This window comes from Condylura cristata, unplaced genomic scaffold (assembly GCF_000260355.1).
Source record: "Condylura cristata isolate star-nosed mole 26May11 unplaced genomic scaffold, ConCri1.0 scaffold00001, whole genome shotgun sequence".
NCBI lineage: Eukaryota > Metazoa > Chordata > Mammalia > Eulipotyphla > Talpidae > Condylura > Condylura cristata.
This window is the reverse complement of record NW_004567102.1, coordinates 2,846,264-2,857,503: the sequence shown is the minus strand read 5'-3', so window position 1 is coordinate 2,857,503 and position 11,240 is coordinate 2,846,264. Positions and strand designations below refer to the sequence as shown.

The window sequence follows — 11,240 nt, the reverse complement described above, 5'->3', positions numbered from 1 at the left end:
CTCTACCCCCGCGCTGCCCTGTCGCTCACCCCGCGTTTCACCTATGTCCGATTTCCCACCCCCGTTTCGCTGCCCCAGTCTGGTCTCCATGATCCCCGAGGCTGCCCACCTTTTCCTTGGTTTGCTCGGGTCAGGTGGGATGACCCCTAACCCCTCACCCTCGGCTATTGGAGGGCCTCTTTCCCCCATGCCAACGGCGTGCCATGTCCCCTCACCTCAGGTTCCATCAGCAAAATGCCGGATGTCAAGGAGAAAGTGCCCCCGAAGGAGCCTGGCGGTGCGGAGAGTGGATTCTGTAAGCCCGCGACGTCGGAACAGACTCAGGAAGACAAGTGCAGCCCCGAGGAGCCCCCTTCCCGTAGGTCCATTGCCGATGACCCCCACCCCCGCCGGGGGTGCTCAGTGTGTGGATCAGGCTGTAGAGGGTGGACTGCCCAGGCCAGCGCCTTTAGGGGCCCGCGGCCTCATGGGTGTATCTCCACCTACCTGACATCTCTTCCTCTTTGGCTTGCCCATCTCTACCTACCCTGAGCCCGGTCTCTGCTTACAGGCCTTAGGTCCATGATTGACCCCTTAGGTCTTCAAAGAGTTTTTGTTTCCAAAGAAGTGACTCATGTGTGATCACTTGAAACCTGTTAAGATTTAAGGCTGATACCTGGCCTAGGTTTAAAATACCCCAGTGATCTAGATAGGAATTGTGTCCTCCCACTGTGTTCTTCCTTGACACAAGAAGTATTACTGCCCCTGGCTGGTATTTGGCTTTATCCTGTAGTAGATGTTCTTTTGTGTTCCTCTTGCTGCGCCAGGTCTCTTCCCAACTCGGTAGGTTTAATTTCACTGGAACTCATCCTGCATTTCTGTTCTATAGTAAATCTTCAGAGAATTTAGCGTGCTGTCAACTTGAAGACCTGAAGACAGGTAACAAATGTTAAATTCTCGAAGATTGAAGTGGAGAAAATTAGTTCAAGACCCTGCTGCTAAATTGGATTACATTTGTTTTTTCTTGTAGCCACGCGGGGTCGCTGCTGGTTAATAGAATGGCACCAAAGGGGTAAATTAGGTACTTTGGAATGAATGGCTCAATAGATAAGAACCAGATGTGGGGTGAAAGTTTTGAAAATACAGTTTAAACAATTTAAGTTTCTTGACGTGACTTTTAAAGTTACTCCAAAGGCAAAACATTCCTTCCTTAAAAAAATGTATAAGGTTTATTTGCTTAAATGACTATACTGTCTTTGGAAATTTGTCTTTGGGATCTGGATTTTAAAAATTGAATGTAGGTACATTATCTCTAATTTCTATTTGAGCCCTTCCCTTTCCTGATTTTTACAGTTATTGGAGTTGCCTAGTGCTATGCTACTTTTAAGCAACAGAACAATCTTGTTAAAGCAGGTTATGAGCTTTTATTTGTCTTAGTTAGACTGTGCTTTTGTGTGTACTATTTCCAACTCAGTCCTTCAACAAACTGGGATAGCTGCATCTCACTTTGAAGGTTTTCTTTTTTCATTTCATGTTAGTGAATCAGAGGTCAGGTCTATTTACATTTTTGACTATTTTTTACTTACTAGCTGGAACTAAAGACTAAAGAGGATGCAAAAAATAAAGGAATCTTCAAATGTCCACTTAAAGTTCAGTCCACCTTAAGTCTTCTCAAGCAAGGACTTCAGTGGTTGTGGTAAATGCTATGGTTACTTTCCCCTTAAGTTTTCATTTTGAAATATTTAAAATCTGTCTAAAAGTTTAAAAAAAAAAATACCCAGTGTATGGAGGCAGAAGGAAAGGACCCTGGCCCACTGGGTAACAAGTCTTTGGTGCCAGGCTGGTGGTTCTGTCTGTCCTCAAGCACTGAGACAAGGTATTAAAAAGAAAAATAATAATAATACAATGAATACCCACATTTTAAACATTCAGCCATGTTGCTTTCTTTTTCTTGCTTTTTTCCTCTTACTGAAAGTGAGGTTCTTTTAATTACTTCACATTTTTTTCTTTAATACGTAGGAGAATGGACAAAGGCATTTGCCTGTGGATTAACTTCCCAGTCCCTAGTTAAATTTTCTACAAACTTTATTTTTCCCTGTTAGATTTTTAAATCTTCCCAAGTTAACATTTACCAAAGAGGCTGGAATAATGAACCCCTTTTTACTCATCACCTGGTTCTCAACAAGATCAATTTAGGGCTAATCTTAATTCTGGTATCTCTTCTACATTTTGGAGACATACTTTTCTGTGAAATATTAAGAAGCTTCATGGGGGGCCCTCCCTGGTGGTGTAACAGGGTAAAATGCAGCACTGCAAGCCAGCTACAGCCGCTGCAGTGTGAGTTCAATCCCCGCCACAGAAGTGACCCACTTGGCGCAGCAGACTTCTCTCTCACCTGCTGCTCCCCTCAGCAGTGTACTTTGTCACTCTGCCTGTTCTGCTCCCCACTCTGTCTCTGATGAATCTTCTCACTGCCCTGCACCTCTGGCCTGTACCTCAATTTTGTGTGCATAACTAAACTTTTTAAAAAGCTCCATTGAAAGAGAAGTGAGGACACTGCTTACTGTTGAGCAGTGGCACATCTTATATACTAAGGGACCGTCATAGCTGCCATATGTGCTGGTAAGGGAGAACACTAGGCACCAGGTCTCTATGGAGAACTCAGAACAGTACTTCCCAAATGTGAGTGCTGGCCTATCGCAAGAGGCCTGGCAATATTTACCGAAATTACTAGGATAGTGTGATGACTTTTTCCTATGTGTTGTGACAGGATGCCCTTTCTGCTCTTTCTGGAAGTTAGACTTTTATGAGGTGATGGTTTTGGTGCTGATAGAATAGAATTTTTATTTGCTTGTTTCACTGTCTACACTAAACAAAACAATAACAAGTTGTTAAAATCTTTTTACTAGTCCGTGAAATCCTAAAATTTGGAAACCAGTGCTTTAGAAAACCAAATTATCTTGGCACCCTTCAGTACCATCTGTATGGAGAATCAACTTTCACCAGAAGCAGGAAGAGAGTGGAATCATATCCTTAGATAAACATTTATTTTTACAAGTCACAAATTATTATTTCTTTGCTGCTTTATTATTTTACTTTTTGATAGAAAAGCTTTGAATCAGTTTTACCTTTTCCCCCCATCAATAAACTAGCTTCTTTGGCCTCCTTGCCCCCATGCTGGACTGTACTTTGAGGCCGCTATCACGGACCTAAAGTTCAGAAAGCATCAATGACGAGAATGATTGAATGAGTTTGTATAGATCAGTGTGAAGAATCTAAATTTGGGCCCACAGGCCTCCCTGGTGGCACAAGGGATTAAGTCTCAGCACTATGAAGCTGTCCGCAACCACTGCAGCATGAGTTCGATCCCTGGCCAGGGAGCTGACCCATAAGGTACAGCAGACCTGTCTCCTCCACTGCTCCCCTCAGCAGTGTACTCAGCCGATCTGCCTGTTCTACTCCCCACTCTGTCCCTGGTGAATCCTCTCACCCCCCATACCTCTGGCCTGCACCCCAGTTCTTGTATGCATAAATAAATAAAATAAATCTTTTAACAGAATTAAAAACTAAATGTGGGCCCAGTCCAGTGGACTTGTTAGGACTTGTGTGGACTCACTGTTGTCCATCATAAGTTTTTTTTCTGCCACAGGCTTGAAAGGCACGGTTAACAATTCCAAACTAAGCAACGAGATTGGGATGAATCACGATTTCCACCTGGAAGAGAAGGCTTTGCCTCCAAGCAGGTACTGGCACTTCTGATTTCCCACTTTATTCATCCTAGAAGAGGCATTTAGCACCAGTGGTTTCTGACCAGTCTTATTTAACAATATAATAAGCCTGAAAATGTTTCAGCAACTTAGAAGGAAGCGTAATAAATTATAATGTATCAGAGGGTAAAGGAGCAAATGGTATTTAATTAGCAAATAAACCAGAGCAGTTTTTATTGGAATGTTTACCTTGGGGCCCAGTGAATAATACATTATATAAAGGGTGGATTTCAGATCTTTCCTGACAGAGATGGAAGAAATTGCCGTAGTAGCTAACTATTGCTGCATAATAAATAAACTTAGCAGCTAAACCAATATTCATTATCTTAAAGTGTCTGAGGATCAGAAATATGGGCCTGGTTTACACTGTTATTTGTGTGTGGGTGTAGAGAAGCTCTCCCTTCAAGTGTTATTAGTACACCATGTCCACCACCACACACCCCTAGTCTAGAAACAGGCACGGATGAAAAGATTGCTGATGGTGTTTTCAAAAACTGCTCATTGCTTCAGCTTCATAAATCAGCTTAAGTTGTGAATCAGAATCAGAACCCCGATGATTAATAATGCTCTCTTTCCCCCGTCAAACCTTTTGATTTTCTTAGCCTTACTGACATCGCAGTCCTATGGGTCTCAGATTTTAGACAGTTCTCGTTGTCCACTGACACACCCAGAGGGCAGCTTGTTGATGCCCTTAGATAATTCCAAGGACTCATACTAAAGTGCCATTGTCTGTCACAAGTTGCTTACCTGGCCTGCATGTTCTTCTGACTTAACCTTGCTTACCTGGCGACAGCAGGTATCCACATCAAGCACAGCTTCTCTGGGAACAACTTTGCACCCAAACCCAGCTCTCCCACTGCTTAGATACGCAGTGGGGAGTTGTGGGTGCTCAGAGAGAGGAGAGGGGAGATGCGAAAATGAAGCAGAGGGTTAGTACGATTCAAAGCTGAGTTTTCAAGCATACAACATTTATATCGGGGGGGGGGAAGGTTGAATGAGTTTGAGGTTGCTCATTATTGGCGACTGGCTTTCTTTTGGACTTTGGGATGATGTTAACTACAGTTGATAATTCCTAAGGGAACCCCATAATCGGATGTTCGTATGTCCTTTATTGAGTCATTATGTGGCAAGCACATCACTGAGTGCTGGGGACAGATGTAGATAATACCCACAAAGGCACTATCTTCGCTGTTGAGAAGCTTCTATAGGAGAGACAGATGGATAACACACCGTGACTCATAGCTGCGTGCACAGTGATGACAGCACTCAGCTGCCCGAGGAGGGTCCGAGACTTGGCCACAGAGGGAGATTTGCCTGTGAAGACTTGAGTTGCAGATGAATAGGTACTTTCCAGGTGAGAAAGTGTGCTCCTGGCTGAGTGGTGGTAGAAACTGGTATGTTCTTTCCAAGTTGGTGATAGGTGTGAGCACAGGGTATTAAGAGGTAGGGGAAATAAGTTGGAAAAGGAGAGAGGCGGAGCAGTATCAGTAGGGGCATAGAAAGCATTAATGCTGCTGGCGACAGGAAGCTGCCCCAGAGGACTTAAGTGAGCATGACATCATGACAGAACCGCACCAAGAAAAGGCATTGATTTTAGAATGAATTGGTGCAGAACAGATTTGAAAACTGGGTGTTTTTTCCTTGTTGAGTTTTTATTTATATACTTTGAATGCTCGCTCTTTATCAGGTCGTGTTTTCGCAAAGATTGTGACTTGTCTTTTCATTCTCTTAACTTTGTTGTAAATTTTAAGTCTCATTTACAAATGTTTTTTCTTTCATGGATCTTGCTTTTGGTGTTGCATCTAAAAGGCTGTTGCCAAACCCAAGGTCACCTAGATTTTCTTCTATGTTAAGTTGTAGAAGATTGCTCTACAGTTCTACAGTTTAGATTTAGGCTGTGGTCCATTTTTTTTTTTTTAATGTGGGTATCCAGTTGTTCTAGCACCACTTGTTGAAAAAAGACTGTCCTTTCTAAATTGAATTTCGATCCTTTTTTTTTTAATGAGTAAAAAAAGGCTTATTTCTGGCTTCCATGACTGACTAAATGGGAATGAGACTAGAATATAAGAATATAAGAGACTAGAATATAAGGTACAGGTTGGGAAGGAGAAGGCAATGAAGTCAATTTTAGATCTGTTGGGTTGGCAGTATCTGTGGATATTTAGGTGTTATCCAAGAAGGAGAGTCCTTTCATAGATTTTAGGATATAAGAAGGAGGAAGACCATTTAGTTCACAGCTATATGTGTATCTAAGTCTCATGTCCAGGCTAGATGCAGAATCAGTGCTAACACTATTGCGGCCCCCTGCTGTCGAGGGACGGCTGCCGGCAGCCCTTGGAGCCTCTCTGAGATTTCGCAGATGCCCTGGGCATCCAGGCCTAACCCTCGCTTGTTCACCTGTGCTGCAGTCCAAACATCATTCCTGGCCTTTCCCAGTCAGAATTACATAGCCAATGTTGTTTGTTTGGGGTTTAGGAGATAATAAAACCGTTATAAAACCTTATAAAACCTTGTAACGGTTTTTAGGAAGAGAAAGTTAATTTGCTCATTTAAACTCTTGCAGTCTGGAAAACAAGGTCAAGGAGACAATGCACAATGCCTTTTGGGACCACCTCAAAGAGCAATTATCAGCTACTCCCCCTGACTTCAGTTGTGCTCTTGAACTCCTGAAAGAAATTAAAGAGGTGAGTGACTGACCTTCCATTGTAGATATAAAGTTCCTAGATACACTGAGCTGAAATGGTCTGAGTCAGTCTAATCAGCAGACAGATAGCACACAGTAATTTCAACAAGGAAGTGCTACTATAAAAATTGCTATCACAAAATTGGTCTGATAGGGAATTGGAGGAGTGAGGGCTGGCTAATAAGCAGCAAGAATACTCTAATGACTGGAGTAACAGACACAGGTGAATCCACACTGTTTTCAGCTGAGACAGAAGCCCCAAGCACTGACTTGAGTGGACACGCTGTTCCAGGGGAAGATGCTTGCCTCTGTGTGATGCTGACCCCATACAGTGCCGGCGCTGGGTGCTTGAGCTGCTGCACTGCAGAGCCTGCCACTAGAGAAGCAGTTACTTGCTTTACGGGAGTCCCACACTGTCGGCACAGAAAAGTTGTTCAGGCTGCAGAATCTGGCTGTTGGTGAAAACAGGTGTGCTAGAGGAACTTGCCAACTGAGCATTCTATCACCTCTGACCTTTGCAGCATTGGTACAATGCTGTGAACACACTCCCCGCTGGCCCCAAGTGATCCACACCCTCGCGTAATCTCCCTGTGAGTGTGGGTGAGATTTGTAACTTCACTCCTTACACTGAATATGGCATGTGACTCCAGTGTTATAGTTCATTATGTAAGACTCCATCATAGCAGATTGGAGACAGAGACTCCTACTGCCTGGAAGAAGCAGACAGCTATGTTGTGAACTGCCCAGGAGAGAGCCTTATGCAAGGACATGCAGGTGGCCTCTAGGACTTGAAGCAGCATCCAACCATTAGCCAGAAGGAACGGAAGCTCTCAAGTACACAGGTTTCTCAAAATATTAAAAATAAAGCTACCATATGATCCACCAGTTCTACTCCTAGGCCTCTACCTGAAGAATGCAAAAAAAAAAAACAAAACTAATTAAAAGGGATATATATGTCTTCCTATGTCCACTACAGCACTGTTCACAATAGCCAAGTTATAGAAACATCCTAACTGTCCAAGGACAGAGTAGTATATAGATATTGTAAGACATTGCCTAGATGGACAGTGGAATATTACTCAGCAGTGAAAAGGATCAACTTAACCATTTGTGTCTACATGGATGAAACTGGAGGAATAACTTATCCATCAGGAGAAAAACAAATATCAGTTTCACTGATATGGAGAATATAAGGAAACTAAGTGAAAGCTGAACCAAAATCAATCCAATAGCAAACAACAGAAGTCTCACTATAGAATTAAGGTCACCAGGGGGAGAGGGAGTGAGTGGAACTAAGTGTGGATGGGGTGCAGTGGACTATGGTAGAGGATTATGGGTGTCTTGGTGTGGCAGGTGTGGTATGGTAACCTACATATGAGGAGGTATAAGGGTGTGTTTTGAGCACATATAGTGTTATAAACCAATGTAACCTCAGTTTTAAAAAGCTTATGGTAATTTGTTGTAAGGCACAGAAAACTAATTGTGCCCTCTGTAGGTGAAGCTTAAAATTTTCATCTGGTAAAGGAAAGCATTTTTTTAAATTATATATATATATATATGTATGTATATTATATCATAGTTCATTGTTGTACAATGTTTGATTTCTCCTCTCAGGTGTAAGCCCATAATGTTTCCACCATCAAGTCACCCATGAACAAGCACCATAGTTTCTGGTGTTCTTCCCTCCCCTGTTTTGATCCCTTGCCTTCCTCCTCTACTATTGTAAGTCTTTGATTTATAGTCTGCGTGCTAGTTTTCTCTCTTTTTTCCCCTAGTCCCTTGTTTGGTTTTCCTTTGCTCCTTCTATAAGTGAAACTATCCAATATTTTTCTCTTTCCCTCTGACTTATCTCAACTGATCATAATCCCTTCCAGCACCATCCATGTTGCTGTGAATGGAATGAGCTTATCTTTTTTGATTGATGAATAGTATTCCATTGAATATACCATTTCTTTTTGATCCAATTATCTGTTTTTGGACATTTTGGTTGTTTCCATACCTACTGTAAATAGTAATGCAATAATAATAGAGGTGCAGTTTTCCTTACAAATGATTGTTTTTGTGTCACTTGGGTAGATTCCCAGGAGTGGAGTTGCTGGGTCATATGGAAGATTCATTTTTAGCAGTTTGAGGAGCCTCCACACAGTTTTTCATAGTGGTTGGACGGTTTGCATTTCCACCAGCAATGTAGAAGAGTTCCTTTTCCTGCACATCCTTGCCAGTTTTTTTTTTTTTTAATATGGGCCATTATCACTGGTATGGTTGGTATTGATTTGCATGTCTCTAATTGTAAGTGATATTGAGCATTTTTTTCATATACTTGTTGGCCACTTGCATTTTAAAGGAATTTTTTTTAAAGATTTGTTTATTTTTGTACACAGAATTGGGGTACAGGCCAGAGGTGCAGGGGTGGTGAGAGGATTCACCAGAGACAGTGGAAAGCAGAACAGGTAGATAGAGGAAGCACACTGCTGAGGGGAGCAGCAGGCTGGTCAGGAGAGGTCTGTTGCACACCATGTGGTCACCTCCAGAGCTGGGGAATTAACTCACACTGAAGTGGCTGCAGCTCACTGGCAGTACTGTGCTTTAACCTGCTGCACCACCAGGGAGGGCCTAAAGGAAATTATTCTAAAGCACGTTCCTCGTTTTCTTAGAGAAAAGAAAAGGATGGACTTGAAACTGAGAGGCAAATTGATAAATGTCACATTCCACTGCTTTGGCTACCAGCCTCATGTACAATTTTCTACACACATTTGAATCTTGAAAAAGAATTCTATTTTTTAATTTAATAAGCTCTCTTACAGATTATTACTAGATTTACGGATACTTACCTTTCAACAACCCGTATATAACATAATGGGGAAGAGGAGAGAGGAGAAATTGGTTAGCAAACACAAATAGCAAGCGAGGAGAAAAGTTATAGTGTGCAGTTGGTCACAAGGCTGCAGCAGATACTTGTGGCTTCCTTCTCCTATTCATTCTATATTTTCTGTCCTCAGGAAGAGCTTCTGGTTGGGATTCATTTATCTGGTGGAGGGATCCAAACCTTCTTGTGAAGTGTCCTCAAGTGTTATTGCACATAAAAATATTAAGAGGCAACTTCTTGGTCCTCCACCCAGTAGTTAGCTTCTTTTTCTCCCTGATGATGGACATTTAGGTGGTTTTCACTTTAACTAGTGTGAGGAGTGGTGCTATGAACATTCGTGAAAGAAAAGGGTTGGCGGGGTGGGGGTGGGGCTGGAATGCCCTCCCTGGTGACGCAATGTTAAGTTAAAGCACATCACTGCAAGCTGGCTGCAACCGCAGTGCGTGTTCTGTCCCCGCCCCAGAGGTGACCCACACGGCGCAGCAGACCTCTCCTGACCCGTCCGCTGCTCCCCTCAGAAGTGTACTTCGTTGATCTGCCTGTTCTGCTCCCCTCTGTCTCTGGTTAATAATCTCACCTCCCCTGCACCTCTGGCATATATCCCAGCTCTGTATGCATAAATATTTTTTTTTAGTTGCATTTTTTTTTATTAAAAAGTTTATTTTTACATCATTTTGCACATTTTTTTTTCATCTCAATTGTAATCCCCACGGGTTTCCCATCACCAAATCACCCCTGTTATGCATAAATATTTTTAAAAATAGCAATATCCACATACAAGTTTGTATTTAAATAGCTGTTTTCCATACTTTTGGGTATATACCCAGTAGTCGAATTACTGAGTCATGAGTTAATTCACTTTAATTTTTAAAGAAAATACCAAACTCTTTTCCACAGTGGTGACACCATTTTGCTCGCCAAACAGGGTTGTATGTAAAGATTCCAATTTCTTCTTCGTCTCACCAAGACTTATTTTCCTTTAAAAAAAAAATTACAACTATCTTGGTGGCTGTGAAGCAAGATCTCATTATAATCTCATTATAGTTTTGATTTGCTTTTCCTGAATGGCTAGTGAGTTGTTTTTATGTTTACTTTGGGAAATGTTTGTCAAGTCCTTTACCCTTTCTTAGTGTGCATGTCCCTTCATTTTTTTGTGATATGTAATATATATATATATATGCACCAATGTATTTATTCATCCATTAATCTACACATAGGCTGTTTCTGTGTCTTGGTTATTGTAAATAATGCTGCAGTGAACATGGGGATCACATATACTTTTGAGTTAGTGTTTTGTTTTCTTTGGATAAATGCCCAGAAGTGGAGCTCCTAGATCATATGCTAGCTCTATTTTTAATTTTTTGAGGGACTGCCATACCATACCATTTTCCACAGTGATGAGCTAAGTTTACATTCTCAACACTGAATGATTCTTTTTCTCTGCATCCTTGACACATTTACTATTTGTTGCTTATTTGATAATAGTTGTTCTAACAAATGTGAGATGTGTGCTCATTGTGGTTTTGACTTGTATCTCCCTGACATTAACAGTTTTGAGTAGCTTTTCAGTTAGCTCTTGAATGCTATGTCTCCTTTGGAAAAACATTCAGATTTTCTGTCCATATTTTTTTAGGTGGATTGTTTTGTGCTATTGAGTTGTCTGCATCCTTTACATATTTGATTATTAATCCCTTTTTAGAAGTGTAATTTGCAAATATTTTCTTCCATTCAGTAAGTTGCCTTTTTATTTTGTTAACGGTTTCCTTTGCTCTACAAAAGCTTTTTAGTTTGATGTAGGCACACTTGTTTATTTTTGCTTCTGTTTTCTTTGCTTTTGCAATCAGATCCAAAATATCAGTGCCAAAACTAATGTCAGGGAACTCAATGCCTATGTTTTCTTCTAGGATTCTTGTACCTTCAGGTTATGTTCAAGTTTTCTTTTTTT

The 11,240-nt window shown here is 41.5% G+C and overlaps 1 protein-coding gene across 2 annotated transcripts in view; it reads left to right on the top strand.

The window, feature by feature from the left end:
• The first annotated feature begins 234 nt into the window (after positions 1–234).
• The window catches only part of TCP11 (t-complex 11, testis-specific), a 19,487-nt gene continuing 8,481 nt past the window's right edge, over positions 235–11,240 (top strand). Inside the window, exons 1-3 of one of the 2 annotated variants that reach the window (XM_004673410.2) lie at positions 235–358; positions 3,629–3,722; positions 6,310–6,430. In XM_004673410.2, the coding sequence (XP_004673467.1) occupies positions 235–358; positions 3,629–3,722; positions 6,310–6,430 (339 nt within the window). Of the gene's footprint in view, positions 363–3,611; positions 3,723–6,309; positions 6,431–11,240 lie in introns of both variants that reach the window. The other variant, XM_004673409.2, reaches the window with a different exon arrangement.